This window comes from Amphibalanus amphitrite, unplaced genomic scaffold (genome assembly GCF_019059575.1).
Source record: "Amphibalanus amphitrite isolate SeventyFive unplaced genomic scaffold, NRLGWU_Aamphi_draft 000048F_arrow, whole genome shotgun sequence".
Classification (NCBI taxonomy): Eukaryota; Metazoa; Arthropoda; class Thecostraca; order Balanomorpha; family Balanidae; genus Amphibalanus; species Amphibalanus amphitrite.
The window spans coordinates 730043-752384 of NW_024881544.1; the positions used below are offsets into that span (position 1 = coordinate 730043).

The 22342-nt window shown below is 51.0% G+C and overlaps 1 protein-coding gene across 1 annotated transcript in view; it reads right to left on the minus strand.

The window, feature by feature from the left end:
- The window catches only part of LOC122377644, a 34796-nt gene extending 12597 nt beyond the window's left edge, over nt 1–22199 (minus strand). Inside the window, exons 1-5 of the mRNA XM_043357923.1 lie at nt 21999–22199; nt 17694–17803; nt 11086–11257; nt 8692–8743; nt 1090–1234 (exon numbers count right to left, since the gene is read on the minus strand). Coding sequence (XP_043213858.1) covers nt 1090–1234; nt 8692–8743; nt 11086–11257; nt 17694–17803; nt 21999–22056 — 537 coding nt within the window. The 5' untranslated portion in view covers nt 22057–22199. The remainder of the gene's footprint in view (nt 1–1089; nt 1235–8691; nt 8744–11085; nt 11258–17693; nt 17804–21998) is intronic.
- Nucleotides 22200–22342: the final 143 nt, after the last annotated feature.

The window sequence follows — 22342 nt, forward strand, 5'->3', positions numbered from 1 at the left end:
GCCTTACTTCAGGCAAATGGAATTAGCTCCGGAGCAAACAAGTCACGATGTCGTTATCGCTGCAGCCAGCGCATTTCCACGTCCGCGGCGACCGCCAGCGTGCTGCGCAACTTTGGCCCGTTAGGCGGCTTGATGACTACTTTGGCGTCAAAGTTCTGTCTCGCCACATAACTTGGTCTATGTCACAGTGCAAGTCGAGTGGAAACGGCCGCCGAAGGGGTAATTGTACCGATGGCATGGCGCAGAGGAACAGTACGAATGCAGCGCAGAAACTTCTCAAATGGCCTGCATGGGCCTCGAGATGCTGTAAAAGGATAAATATGCTGGTACAGTGACTGAAATTAAATTAATTGGTTCGTATAAGACGGCGTAACTGCCACTCGATGCACCTAAATAACAAGCTTACTGATTTAGTGAAAAGCAAACGTTTTAAGTTTCCCGGACTAATTTGTTGACACTTCTCACTTATAGCGGCTTTGCTAATTGCTACCAATGATTAGTAGCTTAGAGATAATGCTTCATCATAAGCCATGTGACATGCGACATGTGATTGGTTGGCAGACTGCTCACCATCCTCATTCTTATATTTCAAATGCTCGACTTCTGAACACGTCCAAAGCTGTTCCTACGCCTACAGTATATGAGTAGCCTGACATTTGCAGCAGCGTTACCGTCCATCACTGACAATTGCCGATGTTGAAAGCTCAGGTGGTCTCGGTCGCATCGATTTTGTGTCAGTGTTTGATTGTTTCAACGAACCAGCCAACTTCGTTGGGTAGGTATGTGGCGCTACGGTCTAGCCGGATGCTTGAACTTCACAACGGCAAGATATCCTGTTTTATTATGTGCGAACGAGTCTGGCATTGGCAGGGCTTGTAACAGCGAGTAGCCAGTGAATTTATAAGCTGTCAATCCATGGCTCCTGTCGTTCACAACCATAAACGCCGTCTTTTGGAGTGGCGAGATGGTGCTGCTGTTCTTTCCCTTCTGCTGACGCTGGGCACTGCTGATATTTACCCTCTGGTGACGCGCACGCGGGGCACTGGTAAAGTTTAACTCCCGTAGACACTGCGTGCTGTTGATAATTACCTTGTGTTGCAGCGGTGTGCTGGTGACATCAGCAGCGGTTGTGGTCGGCGTCTGCGCGGGCGATGACGGCTGGGAGGCCCGATGGTAGTAGATGGGGAGGCCCGAGCCGCGAATACCTTCCGTACACAGTTTCAGGCAGCCGGAGCTGGAACAGGGAGTCACTAAGGGTTAGCACACGGTGTGAAGCGCCTGCAATCGATTCCAATAGTTAGTCAGTCAGTCAATGGTATCATCGACCTTTCAGGTCGTGGAATAATGGTCTCTGCTTATTACAAGAAAATGCCTTATGGTTGCATTTGCGCCGTATTTCAGTCCAGAGAAAGTGATTCGGAAAATGCATCTCTTTGTAATTGTATAGAGTATCGTAACCTATAGGTACATTTTCCGGTTCGCGGGAGGATGTGACTAGGGCCGGCTGTATTATCCCGGCTGAATTATCTCAGCTCTTGGAAATTGGAATCCTTTTCTTTCATTTGGTCCGGTTCGTTTCGCTGCGTTTCCGCCGCCAGGAAATCCGTTCCGCCGGAGTCCATCGACTTCTCAGAAGTCCCGGTGTCGTTACTCTCCGCGGTCACTGCCGCTGACCTACCCCTTCCCCACACGTGCCCTCGGCCGCCCACGGCCCTCGTCCGCCGTCATCACTGCTGACGGCTGCGGGTCGACGATGGTCCTTCTGTGTCGCCCAGCACGACTCCCGCGTGGGTGCTGATGCCGACACCGGCTGCAGAGAGCCATTCGAATACGGAAGGGAATGTCATACGGGAGGAAATGTCGGAAACATCCCCCGCCTCCACCACTGTCTCCATCGCTGCCGACGATGGCGACAACGACGAGACGACGACGCATCGAGGATCAGTAATGCAATAACATTTATGTCGCCACACTCGCCAGACAGCGCCCGCATTCGCGGACAAAGAGATGTCGACAGAAGATCAATTGACGACGATCGTCGACGACGATGAAAATTTCCAACGGCGGAAATCAAGTAGATGATTGCGCAAAAAGTTGCCAGTGTGTTCAAACTTTCCCGAACTACGATTGCACGTCAAGAGCTTGGTGACATCAGCTACCAATGCAATGTCATCGGGTATACATTCTTAATTTTCAAAAGTTGAGCGCAACTTATACGACACAGCGAGTGAGGAAGAATGGAGATGACCTTTCCAGTCATCGACCTCACATATGTCTGTTGTGTAATCGCGGGCCTGTCGGACGACCCAAAGTGAACTCTGATGGTCCTCTGGGGTGCAATAACCCGGCACGCCACGAGCGCCTGATAGTGGTTCATCCTTTCTATATAAGTCACTAGTCAGGGTACCAGGCCACGCCCGAAGAACTCTGATGGTAGTCAGGTCAAAGCGAGCGAAGAAATCATGAAGATGATGCAGATTGATCCAATTTATAATGACTAAAATCGTTATAGATTTAAACCAATAGCCAGGATAATAATTATTCAAGTAATCGGGAAGGGATCATTTATTTCATTATTCTCATAAAGAACGTTATAACTTATCTAAATTTAGCTAAAACGCAATACACTTGGAAGACAGCTTGGAAATAAGGTGCATATTTTCATCTTTTGGGGTCGCACGATGAATAATGACACCAATTTTCCAGCAAAAGACGACGTTCAAGGCACAGCCAGTTGATAAATGGTGGTCAAAACGACAGACTGGGGAGCGACCATGGGCCGTTCGTGAGGTTCAAATAAATTGTAGAAGCGCTGGAGTGCCCGAAATGCGTCCATGGTCATTGGTCATGGGCGATAGAACTTATCTGAACGACTTAGGACCGTCAACTGCAAACTAAAAACCAAACCACAACACGCTATAATCAAACAGCAAAAACGTCAAAAAGCTGTGTCTCGGCACCATCCCACGATATTTCCACAGCCACTCCCCCTGCTACTGCTGCGTACTCGTATCACCGCCACGAGGTCTGAAGCGCGTATGATCGATGGCTCTCGTTCTGCACTCCGCGGTAATGCGCCGCTGATTCTCCACCGCGGCACCCTCGCTGATGACAGGCGCATTGTAGGCGCGGCGCCCATTAGATGGGACGGTTGATGCATGGGCCTTGAGACCATCGATCTGGCGGTGAGCTCCCCTCTCCCCGCTCTCCGTCTCCGCGGAGACCTTCGATCCCCTGTCCCCCGCGGGAGTCGGGAGAGCCTCCCTCCTATAATGACTCAGAGAGGCGCCCCTCTCGGCTCAGCGCAGTTTTTGTGCGTCACAAAACCGGAGGCGAAGCTGCTGCGGTTGGCTATCTCCCGAATTCAGAATACCTCAGCTCCCCTCGGGTATTCTCTCCGTTTTATATCGTCAATGGCCGAAAAAAAATCACTTAAGCCTCTGCCTCTTTTTATCGGCGACGCCGTCTACCTATTTTTGTCTCAACTGTTATTATTAGACAAGTAGGTAATAGCTTTGCATCTTTCTTACATGGGTAATATTCTCAGAGACGTTATGGACACTCCTCAAATATGTACGCGACATAAGGCGCAATGGCATGAATGAATGTTATGAAAAGACGTATGTGCATGAAAAATTGATCTCCTTGAAATATTTACGAGCTGTCGTGCCGACACTGCCGAGCCTCGGTATATTACCAATGAAATAGTTACATAAAAGTGTTTCAGGACGCCGGCGTTTAATCTGATTCGAAGCCTCGCACACTAGTTGACTTTCTAATATCGCTGACAATAGTAAACTTCATTGCATATTTAGACGAAGACGAGAAAAAGATGCTAATATTGGTGCAGGAAATGCGTGAATGGATCCAACTGATCCATTATTGGCCCAACCCGCCATTTATGGGGGGACAGCCAGCCATTGGCCTGGCGTTTGGGTGCATTAGCATCTTATTAACGGGTTTTCAACCAAGTCCATCTTCGCATAGCGCAGAGCACTACAAGAACGACCAAAACGGTTTTCGTGTAAAAGAAAAGGCACCGCCTTAAAATTTCACGGTAAGCACGGCAAGCGCTTAGATAAATCACCTAAGAATTGAGAGCAAAGCGAAGTGAAAATCCGCGTTCTCCAGTCCTCAGTACGATGGCTACTTAGTCCAATTCTCGTATATGCCAGTTCCCATCACCCCAGAGTAGCTGCGGCCGTCCAATGCGAGCCAACAACATTCCTCCAACTGTATTTGCATCTGCAGCTTTCATTTGCCGCAGACGGCAAACTCAACACCACCACTCGATGCCAGCTAGCATAGGTTTTCCCCGTGGATATCATGGAATCAGTCAGACACCCACTGGCGGAAACTCGTGACTCGTGAGTCGACTCGTGGCGGCCGGGTACATTAGACCTCCGATTAGGCAGTGACCTCGGAGGCAGGTCGGTGGGTCGCACTCTCTGGCTGAGGAGCGGCACAGGACAGGTGTGTGCAACTCAAGGAGTGTGTTAACAGACTCGGCCAGCGCCTGCTGCCCATGTAACTTCGTGTAGAGATTCCTGGCAGTGCTTCAAAGGCAGAGTTGTTCGACCTCGGCAGACCACGAAGCCGCAAAAATGCGCAGTCGTTCTGACACACTAATAGTTCTGACTCTATGACTCATATGCAAATAAAACATTAGAAGGCTTTCAGGACTTGGTTATTGGTTGATGCATCTCAACTCAACGACGAGCTCCTGAGGATAACTCCCAGCGACTCCAGTGACCAGACAGGCTCGCCGCGCCCCAACCTGCTGGCCGGTTACGCAGAGTTGTTGGCAGAACTGAAAGCGGTATCGAGGTGCGACGAGAGCGATGACGGGGAGAGGCCGAGTGACTGAAGGGGCGGGATCGGGCTGTGTGTGTGTGTGTGTGTGTGGGTAATGCAATGCGCGTGTGAATGGGCTGTATGCTTCGCCCATGTATAACGATGTTCGCCTGACGATTCAATGTAATTTGCAAGTGTCTCTAAATTTCAATATACATTACCATTTGTTGATGCATTCCTTGCGTTGATCAAACGTTGTTTGGTTAGATTGAGCAATTTAGTGTAGCTCCAGACCATGCACATTACATGTGTTGCCTCCCTAACTACGATTGACTAAATAAGGTGGGCAAGAAGTAGGGATTCAGATACAGGCTATCAACGTTGCGAAGTACTGCAGCATCCTCAGTTCACGGATGATGGCACAAACACAATCATTTGTTTCATAAAAGTCGTTCCAAAAATTCTCGAAAGGTCATTGCGAATGCATCTGAGAGCGCATTGTGCGTTTATCAGTGGACACTGGACTGGACTAACGTTTAAAAATTTCATTAGAAGTCGGCATAAGCGTCCCCGACCAGCCCGCCGTTTCATGCAGTCCGACTAAGGTTGACTTTTGGGGTGCGTGGGGAGGGGGACGGTAAAGGTCCCGTTCGGGCGTTCAGGGAACTATCGACCACGACCACCCTCCCTACGCCCGTCTATAATGAAGTCCCGTCGCCCGATATATGAACACCGGCGTCCGACATTTGCCGGGGGTCGGCCGTCGGTTTCGACGGGCAGAGCGCGGGCGAAAAGGGCAGAGTACGGGAGAGGCTCAGAGCCTGGCCGGTTCACCGCCCGACTACCGTCGGCGAAACAAAGAGAGGTCACTGAAATGGCTTCGGGGACACATTTCAGGGCCTCTGGTTCCGACAGGGGCGGATCCAGGAAAACTCCAAGGGGAGGGTCATGAATCGAAGTGGTGCCCCTACCTATACCTACCCAAAATTAAAAACTCAACGGATTTCGTCCACTTCATTTTGGTGGTGCCCCCATTTTCAGTTTTTTTTATTTTTTTTTTTTTAGTCAGTATCTTAACTCTTAGCCACAACATTTACCAATTGTAAGCAAGTATATATGAATGTGCTATGTGTATATATGTTGTGGACGCTGAGTAGTGAGTACTTACCAGGAACGTTATCAGATAAGCAAATCGTTGTCAGTCCGACGAACTTGACCCTGGCGTCTAAAGGGTCTGTCCTTGACACTTCAGGCTTGTCAGGGGCACCAAAGTCCTTCCAGGGACACCACAAACCTGTCAGGGGCACCTACGGCCTTGTAGGGGCGCCACAGGCCCGCCAGGGGCACCACAGGCCTGCCAGGAAGCAGGGGCACCACAGGTCTAGCAAGTATACACGACAGGCCTGTCAGGGGCACAACGGGCCTGTTGGGCCCATGAGCACCCCTAGGGGCAGGGGCGCCACAGTCCTTCCAGGGGCACCGCAGGCCTGTGAGGGGCACCAGTGGCCTAGCAGGGGCACCAGTCAACACAGGCCTGCCAGGGGCACCACAGACCTGCCAGGGGCACCAGAGGCCTGCCAGGAGCACCACCGACCTCGCAGGGGTAACTTGGGCCTGTCAGGGCCCAGGGGCACCACGGGCCTGTCGAGAGGCACTTCAGGCTTTTCAGGGGCACCATAGTCCTCTCCGGGCGCATGGGTAGCAGGGGCACCAGAGGCCTGCCAGGGGCACTACAGGCCTAGCAAGGGCACCACTGGTCTATCAGGGGCACCACGAGCCTGTCATAGCCAGGCATCTCAGGCTTGTCAAGGCCCAGGGGCACCACAGGTCTGTGAGGGGCACCAGCGACCTACCACCAGTCAACACAGGTCTGCCAGGGGCGCCACAGACCTGCCAGGGGCACCACAGACCTGCCAGGGGCACCACAGACCTGCCAGGGGCACCACAGACCTGCCAGGGGCACCACAGACCTGCCAGGGGCACCACAGACCTGCCAGGGGCACCAGAGGTCTACCAGGGGCACCACCGGCCTCGCAGGGGCACCTTGGGCCTGTCAGGGGCACCACGGGCCTGCCGAGGGGCACTTCAGACTTTTCAGGGGCACCAGTCCTCTCCGGGCGCAGGGGTACCAGCGGCCTAGCAAGGGCACCAGAGGCCTGCCAGGGGCACCACAGGCCTAACAAGGGCACCACGGGCCTGTCAGGGGCACCTCAGGCTTGTCAGGGCCCAGGGACACCACAGTCCTTCCAAGGGCACCGCAAGCCTGTCAGGGGCACCAGAGGCCTGCCAGGGGCACCACAGGCCTAGCAAGGGCACCACTGGCCTGTCAGGGGCACCTCAGGCTTGTCGAGGCCCAGGGGCACCACAGTCCTTCCAGGGGCATTACAAGCCTGTCAGGGGCACCAGAGGCCTAGCAAGGGCACCACAGGCCTGCCATGGACACCACAGGCCTGCCAGGGGCACCAGAGGCCTAGCAAGGGCACCACAGGCCTATCAGGGGCACCACGTGCCTGCCGGGGACACTTCAGGCTTGTCAGGGGCGTTACAGTCCTGTCAGGGCCCAGGGGCACCAGGCCCGTGGTGTCCCTGCTAGGCCTGTGGTGCCCCTGGCGGTCCTGTGGTGCCCCTGTCAGGACTGTGATACCCCTGATAGGCCGGTGGTGCCCCTGGCAGGTCTTTGGGCCCCGGGCCTCAAGGGGGGGGGCCATGACCCATGTGACCCCCCCCTTGGATCGGCCCCTGGGTTCCGATTTCAGCTTGGAGTAGATAAAAAGCGAAGATGTTGGTAACTTTGTGCCCAGTTATAAATGTTCGAAGTCACTTGAAAAGAGCATCGAACTCTTACATCTGGTCCTTATGCATAGAAATATCATATTTCCAAGTTCCAACTTCCAACGCGCGAGTTTCCATCACGAGTGGTGTCGCGTGAATCTGCGGTTCGAGCCCAGGCGTCTTCAGCAAACTGGACAAGTTGGACACTCAAACAAACGATGAGCCCAGTGCACTAAAGAGTAGAGCCTATGATCCGATGGGAGGAGTGGTGAGGGAGGGTGGTGACCAGGGAGGGCCTGTGACGGGCTCGGCGGGGAGGTGTGGTCGATATAACGCCGTCCTGGCGCCGCTCCGGCGGGCGGGGGTGCCACCCCGGTGCCACGACCCCGCATGCACGGCACCCGTCCCCTCCGGAACCCCACACCGGCCTCCACCCGCACCCTGCAAAGTACTGCGGCCGTGCCGTGACACCGTGCCAAGTCGATGCATACTGGCGCCGCCATGTCGCCATTTGTCGGCGGGGTACATGCCACATGGCCAGTCCTCATGAATCAGACTCGAGACCATCCGCCTTGTCTAGCGGGCGAGACATGGCCCGGGTCGTGTATGCTCAGAGCCGCGGTTCCTTTGCCTCACCCGCGGACACCGCAGCCTTCAGAGCGGGGAAGGAGTCAGCGAGCCGGTGCCGTGGGGAGCCGGCCAAATGTTCAGCTGACTAGTGACGTCATTATGGCAGCGTGACTGGCGGGGAGGGCGGAAGGCGGCGCCGAGCGCAGACAAGTAATGCGCCAAGGCTGAGCCGGGTGAGGTAAGCGGATGGCTTCTAAAAGTGATGTCACGGGCAGCGGTGCCGGCGCCGTGCCCGTATTTCTTGCGCTCCGTGGCAGACGAGTAGAGAGACTATGTATGGTGGTAAGGGATATTTAAATAACATGCATGATCGAAATATTTAAATACACCGCTGCTGAAATCTCAGCCGATAGTCAGACGTAAGGCGGCCCATAGCCAGACGAGTAATAGTCAGACAAGTCCCTATTTGAACTAAATCAGACATATCAGATGTTCCATTCCGTGTCATCATTACGCAATACACATGGCCGTTCAACTCGCACAGTAAAAACTCACCTTTTTCCAGGCGGGCTTTCTGACCAAGGGTCCTTCTCCTCTTTCCGCAACTCTGAAATAAGGAGGAAACGAAAAAGCTCAGAACATAACCACAAAGTAGCTTCAATCAACGTCCAGCCGTAGCATAATACCCTTCAGTTACCTTGTGCCGTCCCCATGATTTAGCATGGCCTTGGCTGAAGATGGCGATAGCTTCCACTCGACCTCCTGCTGTAGAATACATCGACTGCAGGCTGCAGCTGACCTACTCGACGGGACCGGAATGGTTCATGGGGGAGGCGGCGGTCGAGTTAACGACGGCCTTCCGATACAGACACGGACGAGAGGGGACTGGGGACCGCCTGCTCTTTCTGAGCGGAAATTAATTAAGTTAAGGCGACAGAATTGCATACTGGCCTCGTCGTGATGTTGGAATTGTGATATAGGCCCAAATTCTGTTGGGTTGGACGGGATAGCTATTACCTATCTGATAGCCCGGTCACGGCATGTGGTTCCTTTTAGTAAGATCGCTTACAAAATATAGTTTGAGTTTGTGGCCCTAAATACGTAACCAAAGCGAGTTAATGCCTTCTTTAATTTAATCATGATATTGAGCTAATTCAATTTTAATATAATACGATATTGATAATGCCCTGGTGGTTCAGCTGAGTGCAGCATCGACGGGCCCTTCTTACACATCATTGCGTAATGCGCTATGTCTTCCGACATGTGGATGAGAGCCGCTGGAATTTTTGACGCTTGATCCGTCACTTATAAACTAAATTCAAGAAAATGGCTGGCACGTCAACGTGCCACTAGATAAGCAACTGAAGTCAGATTAGTGCACATCGCAAAACATGCATCGACGGGCCTTAGGTTAGCCGATGCGCGGGCACTTGAGCGCCAAGGCACCCCGATGCTTAGTTATGTTCATGTAAATATTGGCAAGCAAGCAATCATGTTCATTGCATGTAAACAGTGCATAAAAATGCTTATTTTTCGCCTAAGGATGCCACAGAACGGGACGCGTCTTTGAATCGCAACAGAAATGAATGCAAGACAAACTGTAAATGCTTTGAAAGCGGAAAGTCTGGCTCTGGCCTTAGCGAGAATGGTTGTGAGTACATCACTGAAAGCTTTCGTTAGATCACATTAAGTTAATCTGCTGATAGAGCTAAAATTTTAAATAATAAATCATGCAAAGCTTTGCGGCTGTGGTTTTTACGAAGGCCGTTTCTTACTCATGACAAAGGCTCTTCGCGCATAACTGGGACCTATAAAAACAAGAAACGTTTTGAGCATTATAGCAGCTTGTAAGGCGCAAGCACATATGTTGATATTGGTGGTCCAAACAATCTTTTATAAACAGGGCTCTAGTGATTCAGCAAATCGATAATTCTATACATGTTCGCTATACTTCAAGAAATGTTAGACTTTTACGTAAAAATGTCAATACAATAACGGTCATATAGCTACATAAAGGTAAAATAGTATTCAGTATCACGGACTAGACGTTGCAATATCTCAGTGATCAACGCGCACCAAGACGTATGTACCCTCTATACAGGGATATATTTTGCAGAAGAGTTCGGAAAAATACATAAATTAACGCATATTGAATAAGTTCATTTGGGAAACCTGTCGGTGAAAGAAAACTTTGGTAGGATATTACATCGACGAACCCTTTTTAGATATTACTGCGATGTTTTCCGATATGAGGATGAGAGACACTAATCATATTTATACCAAACCCAAGAAACTGGCAAGTGTCACTATGTAGATTGGCAAATAAAATCACAATCATTATTAAGGGCTCGAGCGAGGAACATATTGAATATAATTAGATCAGTAAAAGAAATTGATCTTTTCCTCGACATTAAGAATGAGCATTAAGAACGGCTTTTTGCATTTTTAATGTCAAGGAAAAGGTCAATTTCTTTTACTTATCTAATTAAAATCACAATCAGTCAGATTAGCAGGTAGATAAGATGTGAAGCTAAGACTGGTTCCTTGTTCGTTAGGACAACGAAGTTGTGCAACGAATTCCTGACGCATAGTCCCTCCGTAGACTTTTACCACCCGTCTGCATCATTTCGGAGTGAGGCTTTGACGTACGCCCGTACTCTGGGCAGCTACATTGGCTGATTGAATACCTACACTACAGCCTCTGTTTTCAGTTTTATGCATGTGTTCGTGCATTTTGTCTCTTGCCTTTTTAGCTATGTGACTGCATCCGTAAGTGGGCTCTTTGTGCCTGTGGGTGTCTTGGTGATAATAAACAAATAAACAAAGGACGGTCACCGCAAAGCTGCCGGAAAGCGACAGGGCATGTTTCGCCTCTCCCTTCCTCACCCTTTATTACCTTACGTTATAACGACCTAAGATCGGATTAATCATCATGCACTGGTCACTTACTGTAGATCTTTTCGCTCCTGCTCTTCATGGCGCGTCTCCTCCAGAGGAGTAGGGTGAGGGCGGCGCTGAGCACCAGCAGGAGGCCGGCGGTTACCCCGCACACGATGAGCGGCACGTGCCGGCCGTCCCCCGTGTCTGTGCCGCGCCCCCACCCGCCGCCGCTCAGGTGCGCCTGTGAGAACAGGAGGAGCGCGTGAATACAGTGGAGTGGTGAAATCCACTGTTCGAGGCTGGAAGAGTTATGCAGTCAATGAGCACGAAAAGACACATGGCAGTCAGTAAACGGGAGTAAATATTGATGGAGGCGTGTCAGGAGTCGTCACGTGACAGGATCGATCCATCAACACCCAAAAAGCACAAAGATACCGACGTGCCGTGCTGCACGGCATGTTACATGATGGACAAAACAGCCGCCATAAACGGGATAAGTCAGGGTCTATGGGCACATAGAACACGGAGACTGCACTCCGCCCATCCTCCGCGTGGATCATGGATCACGGAGGCTCACGTCTGAATGATGTTTTTTTTGCACAGTACACATTGCACACAGGTGCTACATAACAATTCGTCACATTCACTTCATGACACGTCACCGTCACGTCACAGTCCGTCACAGTGAGGTCACGCACCGATCCTCTGATGGGCGCGGAGACCGGCCGGCCAGCCATGCCCTCGGGCGGGTTACGGCCAGCCAGTCAGCTGACTGGGGCTGCGCACGCCGGCGACGGCGAACAGCCTGGCTGGCGGCCGGCGCCGACGGGCCCCCTCCCCTCACAGACAGACACACACAGGCGCACCGGACCGACCGGCTGAGACTCCACTCCTCACGGCGTGACCTCACCTGACCTATGGTGGCGACACGGCGAGACACGCCGCCGGCACGCGGAGCGGCGCGGCGCGAGATACCGACGATAGCGGGCCGGCCGACGCCGACGTCTGTCCGAATCGATAGCCGTCGGTCCCGGCGGCAGAGACGCCGACGCCCCCGCCCCCGCCCCCGCCCAGCCGAGAGTCGCGCGCCAGCCGCGGTAAATTTAGCGCCTCTGCAGGGCAGCTGTTGTGCGCGATACACTCTCAACGGGAGGCATGCCAGAGGGAGGCGGTAATTTCGACGGCGTGTTGCCTCTAACACGACGCGCGCCACCCAGCGGTCACGCGATCATGACCGGGCGTCACGCCGTGTCATGTGTCACGTCACGCCGTGTCACGTGACTTCTGGGGGCTGATTACAGCTGTCACGGCTGGGTCCGGTCATTAGGTGAGGTGCCTGCCCCGGTGCTGATGACCCGTCCCGTCGAGAGGGTGTGAGGACCGTGACACAGCCCGCCTGAACATCGCGCTGACAGGCACCGAGATCACAGGGCGAACTAGGATATGAATAATGAAAAGCGCCGAGATCACAAAGCGTCTGACTGTGATGCCGAGCACTCGACTGGAAAGCGCTGCTCAATTTGTGCTGCAGAACGCGGAGCCTTATTAAGCTTTTGACACAAGTTGTGTTATGGTTGAGGTTTGAGAATGTGTGTAAACATTCTCTCATTTGAATTTTAATTATACTGTCTTGATTAATTAGCAAATGAGAAGCAAGTCATGCTTTATGCACACAAGTAAGCGTGTCCGACGGTGCCCAGTCGAGACAATGCGGGGCGGGTTTAGGTCTCCCAAGTTCTTCTCATGCCCGTCTTATGGTCACGGAACGAACGAACGAACGAAACCCTCAAAGCAATCTCGCAGCTGTGGCTCTTCGAGAACGTACCTAACTGTTATATTCCTCGAGACGATAAAGCTTCAACTTTTCCAATAAAATTACATAAATTTAGTGTGAAAATAAAATAAATCGCACAGGTATCGAGCAGGTTCAGCCTGATTAAATATTTTGCATGAAATTAATTTTCCTTAGTCACATAATTTGCATTTAATCAAATATCAAAAGAGGATAATTCAACAATGCCCAATCGACTCCCACTCCTTCACACCAGTTTTCTGTTAAAATGTGATCTTCAGTTTCAATTCGCCGCGTTTACTGCTGACTGCGTGTGTCAGCAGATCTGCAGGGTGTTATCTCCCCTGCCGGGGCGGCCTTTTGTCGACGTGGTGGCCTCGGCGGCGACTGGGTGTTAATCCCGCTCCAAATGAGTGCTGGTCCGACCCCAATCTGCGGAGCGCGCGCCATCGACCGCACTCGGCACCCGGTCGACGACGGTGGCAGAGGGAGTGGGTCGGCCGGACACCGCCCGCCCGGCGTCCGGGGCACACAGAGACGGGGTGGTACATTTTGAGCCGTTACATGAACTCTACTGATGGAGTGGCAGGGATCATGGATTTTATACGGGTGACTTGACTGGAATCGTTTAGATAATGGGAGAATTTAGAATAATGGCAAAACTAGATTAGAAGTGGTAGATATAATGCAATGCATAGTATTTATTAGCGATTATATGATACTGATGATGATGATGATGATGATGATGATGATGATGATGATGATGGTTATGGTGAAGAACACATGACCCTATGGTCATGTATATTTAGCAGTGCTAAGAAGAGAATTCTCTAAACTATAGGATCAATTTTTATCGGATTAATATTTTATAGGATTAATTTTTTATTCTCCGCCCGCACCGAGAAAAGATTTGAGTCTAATTCTGCCGCGGTTCTTTAAACTTATCTTTTTTCTGAAAAAAATCAACAAGGAGCCTGTCGGGTTGTTTGTTTTTGACACGCCAACTATAACTGTCAGACACACCCAAAACTAACGGCGTCGTTTGGCCCGGTGGCGCTCATTTAGCGACTGAGTGACGTCTGGCCCGCGTCAGACACTGGCCCGTCACTCTCAGGGTCACGGCACGCCCGTCACCGTCACAGCCGTGACACAATGCCGCTCCGGGTCGCCAGTGTCAACAGCCCACAGCGCACGGCGCGCCACTGGACCCGGCGGTGACGGAGACCACTCGCAGTCAGGTGTGGGGACGGTGACAGAGCCTCTCAGTCCGTCTCAGGAGGATGACAGAGTCCGTCATTGTGTGACTTAGGGATTCAGATTAAAAATATAAAGTTCACTTAGTTTTGCAAGTTGAAAAATATAAGCTTACTGAACAAAAGATGAACCTTAAATATGCCAGAATGCACTCTATGATGACCCTCTTGCTAACGGCTTTTTGGTGTAGATCAGCCTGTGCACCTTACGCGAAGTTTGCCGCTATTCGGAAGCCCCACTTGGTATGCACGACGCCCCCAGTGACAGCGGGCGTTGCCTTCCACCGGGCCGGGCCGACGACGCGGATAGCCTCTGCCGGGGGGCCGGAGCCGCGGCGGACACGCCCCTTCTCGGTCCCGACACGCCCCTTCCCTGTCTCGACACGCCCCTTCCCTGTCCCGACAAGGACAAGGGTGCTCCGCTGGCCGACGCGCGGCTACCGGTGCATGTTCGATCCTTTGTGAGGCTCAGCGTGGGCGTTAATGGTCTCTCACGGACGCTTCCGTCTGATATTGCCACTTACGGAAATGCAGCGGTCCGTATGAAACCAATATTCCACTGCGGAGTCTTTCGTCGAACCCAGCTCATTGATATGGCAGAAATAATTATGTGCGGTCTCATGTTGAGCCTCATAATTAAGCGCATCCGCTCTCGGCGAAAAATGATGGCTTATAGCCTTGCAACAGAATGAATAGAAGCCAGCTTATTATTAATTATTTCTCATATTAGAGCAACCGTCTCAATACCAGAAAGGGCATTGCCACATAGTATAACCTACACAATATTGAATCGCAATGATATAAATATATGCATTAACTAAGCGACACGTTTCGTGCTAGAATCAATGGAGATTGGAGATGTCTGGGAACTGTAACTAACTGCACTATTCCAATTGCATAAAAGACGCTTTTTCGGAGTCGGGTCATAAACATCATGCATTATCCGTTCTACAACTAGGCATGTAGCGTGTCCTAAACGTATTGTTCTTTTTAAATTCACATGTAACGTAATGACTATAAGTCAGCATGGCGCGGTCAGCTATTTTAGCTCGGAGATGGTAAACGGCCGCCTTTTCATCTAACGTTAAAAAACCGCCATCCTCGTATACTGCAGCCGTCTACTGTGCCAGTATATAACAGAGCACATGCCTCTGACACAGAGGAATATAGCACCTGACTGACCCGGCTGCCTTTTCGATTGGGTGACATTTCAGCTAACATTTAGCTGCGTACGTTTACGTAAATTACGGGTGCTGGGGATAGTGACCTCAGTTTTAGTTATCGCGGTCACAGCAAAAGGCACACGTGTCTTTCATACAGCGGCATCGGACGGAGAATAAGTAATAGGTACCATTCACCGTCTAATTAACCGACATCAACTCACAAATTGTAGCCAGTGTGATTTTTTTTTGGTTAGGCCCTTTCGGTCCAATGGGACCATTTCAGAGCCGGGAGGACGATAGCATATAGGAGGAGATATTGGTCTGGGCAGGCAACCTATAGTGAGTCACCGGGGCTGAGCCCGTCCAGAGGACAGGCCACCCAGCCCCAAGGTACTCACTGCACCCGGCTACGGGGTGCGCTCCCTCGGGAGCAGCGGTGCCGCTCTAAGGGAGTAGCCCGCATGAGATAAAGTTGCCTGTCCAGCCCGGAGGGGGGTTGCGGCGTGGAGGAGAAGGATTTCAGTATCCTGAGGATAGAAGCACTGAACGGGGGCGAGTGCGATTTAATTCATACACTGCATTGTGTAAAACAGGTAGCACGGCAAGGTGGTCCGATTGAATCAAATCATTTATGGCAACATATATACCGAATGAATTGATATATGTAGTGCGATGTGCAATAGCGTCTTTGAAACATTCGCCCAATGATTTTCGGTAGATAAAATCTCAAGAAGCATACCAGGAATCTCAATTAAAGGGACCCTCCCACCTTAACATTAGATTTGAGTTGAGATAGCCAAAATGGGGTCCCTGGCTCACAATTACCGGTTTCGGCACTCACAACATCGAGAAATGCCTTAAATCGGAAATATTGAATTTCAAAATTGCAGCATTTTGATTCAGAGGGGCTAATGCTTAGGAATACCCCTCTGAATGTGTGACGTCAGCGCAAATATCTAACGATTTTTAAATGTTTGACTAAAACGTTTTGTAGCACGCGGTGGTATATGCTATTTGCGCGCAACATCTGCCGCAAACGCCGCACTTCTAAAATAAAGTCGCTAGAAACAGCGGAGATCCCAAAAAAGTAAACAAAAGTAAAAGTCTAATATCTTGAAAACCGGTGAATATTTTTCGGTGAAATTTGGTAGATATTCGTTTTCGCTCTTTCTGAACCGAGCGACATCACTTTCATGCCAATTCATAAACTTTTTTGAAGGTGGGAGGGTCCCTTTAATATGCGCGCCTTATAAAATATTACCACGTTTTCCAACTGATCACTTGTTTACTTTGATTTAGACCTCCAAATCAGAATAACAACACGCTGCGCTGTCCCACGCGGTCAAACTTGGGTCAAACATGCATCTCGTATGTTCACGCAATAGCGTCGCACCCCACGGTGTCGCAGTTGCGCGTGAGCCCGTCCAGCACCCTCACACGTTGTTCCCGCGTGTCCCTGTGCAGCAGCCTGTATTGATTGGTGCCGTGCGGGAGGCTCTGATCCGACTGAGTCCCGGGATTATCCCGGCTCCGGGAAGTGTTAGTTTTCCGCCGGTGCAGCTAATAGCCGCCGTCTTGGCACACGCGCGGCGCGCACCAGATCTGCCGCCTAATGACCGACTCATTAAGGACTGCAATAATGCACACGTTTCAGCGGCGCCTCTGAGCGTGAGGCGAATGAGTCAGGTGAGCTGCAGCGAGGGAGCTCACTGGAAGTTCACTGGAAAGCTCCGCGGAACTGTCGCTGTAAGTTTTGAGATAGAGCCCGAGGTCAGTGACTGTGATCGTGAGAATCACAGGAAATGTTCTCACAAGAGCGAGCGACAAATGGCACATTCATTCGTTTTGATGCTCATTTTGCTTTTGATATCTTCTTTCACACTAGAAAAATTAAAATATTGTCCAAAGCGACAAATCGTGTGCGTCCACTATATCACCACATCAAATCAAAATATATACCTACAAAACGTCATCGTCTCGATCTGATGCACCACAAGTACCCGTAAGCGATGGCCATTGCATACCCATTACCTATATCAGTTATCAAAATGCATAAAGCAGCATCATGTCCTTATCACCCAGTAGGTACCGAACTACACAGAACTGGTGGTGAGCGGAAGCTGCGCCAACTTCCCGTCAGCCGCCAATGACTGTTGTTATTGAGCTGCGAGCTTGGCTCACTTGAAACATTCGTTAGCTGATACCGATAGTTGTTATTGAGTTCGTAGCGCCCGCCTCCGTCAGCTACCACCGAACTTTGTTATTGAGCTGGGAGCGCCAGCCTTCGTTAACTACTAATGCTATGTAGTTGTTATCAAACTGGCAGCTGGGCTCACCGACACCTGTTCTCCGTCCAGCGCAATGGTCATGGTGGCACAGCGCCGAATGCTACCCCCGAGTTTAAACGGTGCTCTGACACAGTTCCGGCCAAGGCCCTAGTTCAGGCAGCTGTTATTGAGCTGGTCTCACCTGTTCTCCGTCCAGCGCAATGGTCATAGTGGCAGAGCGCTGAAAGCTGCCCGAGCTCAGACGGTGCTCCGGAGTGCGGGCCATCTCAAACCGAGGCGGCTCGTGAACGGCTGAAAAAGAAAAGGAAGCTGTGAACACGAGAAAATAGGCGCTACAATGACATTACAATTTACTTATATCACAATATGCTCAAATTACCTATTTCAGCTGATTTCAAAACATCTTCATCGATCATGGCGCACGCATATTCAGATCATCCTACCTAATGTGATGTCAGATTTCGTATAGTAGTTATTAACCTTTGTATCAAGCTGAAGAATATGCGGCTCCCTTACTTATCAAGCGATGGGTGGGTGGGTACCTATAGGGGAGAGTGGGGTAATTTGGCCGGTGGTGTAAATTGGCCGCCCCCACCTGTACGATGTCTAATAAAAGTGAGTGAAATAACTCTAGTCTCTATTCATTTGTCATGGGTAGAAATAACTGGAGGACAAATGTCAAAACTTTGCCCCTCGTAGTTTTATTCAAAATTAATAAAACGTTAATTTCATTAGAAAATGGTAACTTTTACTTCTGTTTACAAAGTTGTATAACACGTAGTGTTTGGGCTAAAAACGAATTCAGACATTATAGCGCCATTCTTGGGGGTGTTCAGCGGTTCCAAGAGCAATTTAATCTAATTCCGTATAGCCGTGATGACTTTATAGACAAAAAATTTCAGAATGGCAATATGGGGTAATTTGGCCGGGACTAGCGGGGCAACTTGGCCGGTGCGCTCATGGTCACTATGCTGGGACGGCCGAGTTTTCATGGTCAATTGTACCATAAATGGCATGATTCATGACCAACTTTGACTTCTTCCATGCCTTACTTTCGATTGGTCAACTGTAAGAGCATGTGACGTCATCAAAGGTTACCAAACGTTTTTTGCTAATAAATCCTTACATAAAAATGGTACAGCCGCACAAATGGTCTCATTCTGTTCAGCTCGCCAAGGCGCATCGAATGATATGCATGATGACCTCGAAATCGTGTAACCTTGAGGTCAAGCGACCTGATGCAACGTGACCTGAGGTCAACCTTTGACCTTGACTTCTCAAGGTCAACACATATATCTTTCGATGCGGACTGACGAGAGAATTACGGTGGTACTCGGAAGTTTTGGCCTAGCTTGATTACTTCAAAAGTTATTCGTAAAAAACTGTGATCGCAACTAGAGCCGCTAATTTGGCTATTTTGACCCCTGTGACCCCTGAGTCAACCTCCAAAATGCGGCAAATGCGTCATAGGACACCGTCATTGCTGAATCTGAAGCTGACTCGCAATATAACATAAAATCCCGACCGCAAACTAACACCGGCCAAATTACCCCACACCCCCGGCCAAATAACCCTGCTAGCAGGGCAATTTGGCCGCCTTGCAGACCTTTGTAATACGTCACAATTTCAATCGACAATAAATAATACGTGAAGCGTTTCAGTTTTTTGGGATAACCGCCCAAACCACACCACCTACAGACACGATTCAACCACCAATCGACAGCTCTCGATCGTGGCTATGTGCGCGGCACATTTTTAATCGCATTTGCACCCCCCAAATAGCCAAACTCGGCCCCTCGACTATGTCGTCCGACGCTCCAGAGATGGCGCTGACTGTCTGCGTGACGTCAGCTCACACGACCGGCGATCGCCGATCATAAAACGTGCATGTCGCCGGTGGACAACCAATTACAGCGTACTGCCTTGCTTTTGCCCTCTTGTTCTGAGAATTTCGCCAAGAAACATGGCGTATAACCTTCATTTAAAACCAAATTTGCTCCCAACCACTTTGCCGTAAAACGCCGCAATACGCACCAGACCATGTCATCAAGTCGTGCAGAATACCAAGGCTTATTCAAAGCGTTGAAGTTTGTGTCCTTGATGGATCAGTTGGTAGAGTGGTGGACTTCTGTGGTGTGCGTCGCTGGTTCGATTCCAGCTCGGGATGTTTTTAAAACGCACTTACATCTTTAGTTGCAGTACCCGGCCGCTAGGGTCGCGACCCCGTAGAGGTCGCTGCGGTCCCCACGTGACCGACCGGCCGCAGTCACGGGCCGGCGGCGGCGCAGTGTGGGGCGAGCGGGCGGAGGGGTTGGTGCGGTAACTGCGGTGCCGTCAGAGCGGCCGCTGCCGGACAGCGGGAATGCGGTATGATACAGACATGGGAAGGGTAAATGGTGGATGGATGGATAAAGAAATGATGGAGGGAGAGAAGGAAGGGTAAGTGAGCAAATGATTGAGTCGGTGAGAGAACAAGTACAGAGGATGGAGCCGAAAGACGTTTTTAAAATGCACTTACAGCTTAGTTGCAGCACTCGGCCGCTACGAATAACTACATTACCGATCCTGAGTGGCGGGCGGGGGGCGGGGGGCGAGGTACCCAGATTTGGGATAGGTTGGTTACAGAATTCCACAAAATACTGACAAGATTATCGACTATGTTTAGTGGGGACGGGGAAGGACACAGGGAAGGGCACGGGGACAGGACGGAGACGAAGACGGAGACGGAGATGTAGTGGCCAGCAGGAGCGGGGACGGAGACGGAGACAAAGAGAGCGGGAGCGGGAGCGCGGGAACGGGGACGGAGACGGCGACGGAATCGGAGACCAAACAGAGACAGAGACAGAGACAGAGACGAAACAGAGACAGAGGCGGAGACGGAGATGAAGCGGTCAGCGGGAGGGAGATGAAGACGGGGACGGAGAAAGAGAGCGGGAGCGGGAGCGGGAATGGGAGCTGGGACGGGAACTGGGACGGAAATTGGGATGGAATCCGAGACGAGACAGATACAGAGACAAAGGCAGAGAGGGAAGACGGAGACGGAAACAGAGCAGTAATAATTATATATTTAGCACTGAGAACATTACCGATCGTGAGTGGTGGGTGCCGGGGGCGGGGGGGGGGGGGTGCAGAGGGAGGAAGGCGGGGGAGGGTCGGGGCGAGTCACTCAGATTTGGGATAGGTTAGTTACAAAATTCCACAAAATACTGAAAAAGTAGCGATCATGTTTAGTATTACGAGCGTACCAATATAAGTATAGCGTCTTGAACTGGGACATAAAAACGTATATGTATATGCGGCGCGGGCGTGGAAGAAGCCAGTATATTTTTCATTACCAAGAGGGGATTGGAGTGGAGGGGAGAGGAGGGGAAGGGAGGGAGTTGAGGGAAAGGGAGGAAATCGAGGGAGGGAGGGAGGGAGGGAGCGAGCGAGCGAAAAAGTGTGATAAAGGAGACGGGGATAGGAGGGAGAGAGACGGATGGGGAGGGGTAAGTAAGTATACGATTGGATCAGTGATCGACAAAGAGAGGAGGGAGGGAAGAGGGATGGAGGCAAGGAGGGAGTGAGAAGGGAAAAGGAAGAGAGAGAGAGAGAGAGAGAGAGAGAGAGAGAGAGAGAGAGAGAGAGAGAGAGAGAGGGGAGAAGGAGGGAGAGAGAGAGATTGAGAGAGAGGGAGATGGAGAGATTGAGAGAGAGGGAGATGGAGAGAGAGAGAGAGAGAGAGAGAGAGAGAGAGAGAGAGAGAGAGAGAGAGAGAGAGAGAGAGAGAGAGAGAGAGAGAGAGAGAGAGACAGAGACAGAGACAGAGACAGAGACAGAGACAGAGACAGAGACAGAGACAGAGACAGAGACAGAGACAGAGACAGAGACAGAGACAGAGACAGAGACAGAGACAGAGACAGAGACAGAGACAGAGACAGAGACAGAGACAGAGACAGAGACAGAGACAGAGACAGAGACAGAGACAGAGACAGAGACAGAGACAGAGACAGAGACAGAGACAGAGACAGAGACAGAGACAGAGAGAGAGAGAGAGAGAGAGAGAGAGAGAGAGAGAGAGAGAGAGAGAGAGAGAGAGAGAGAGAGAGAGAGAGAGAGAGAGAGAGAGAGAGAGAGAGAGAGAGAGCGGGCATTATGGTCGGGATTTTGGACGGGACGGGCAGGGATTTCTATATAGATGTTCAAACAACGATTACAATTAGCGCCGGTAGGCGCGGGAGGGTGACCTAGTATAACTAATTACTCTATCATTTCAAGTTCACTGTCCAGTAAAGTAAAATGAATGCGACACCTGCCAGCGTTGAGAAAATGCAGAAATATGTCGTCAATTTTAAGTTATATCGTTTTCTAAAAAAAGCGGCCAAATTACCCCACTCTCCCCTACCTATCTACGTGCAAAGCTCGGTCAACATTCCAAATGGGTTACACATCACGCTATTTCAGTTTTCATTGGATACTGGGCAACGTAAAACGTGTATAACCGTACCTGGAATGTGAGCCGATTTAATATCCACATCCCAATCGTCTGACTTGTTTCTGGTCATCGTGTCGAATCACTCGTGCTCGTTCCGTCCCGGTCAGATCACCAATCACCTCACAATCAGCCCCACACCGCACTCACTCCTCGCGGCGCCCGCGCCACCACCGTCGGACGTGACGCTCTCCCCTCCACTGACCGAGGACGACTGAGGAACCGCGCGCCGGCCGGCACTATCGCCCCGCCGCGCCGCCACCGCCGCGACCGGTCGGAGCGCCACCGTCTGTGTAGGGGTGAGCAATGAGTCATACGGGGTTTTGCGAGCGATTGTATGATGGCCGAACCTCAACCAG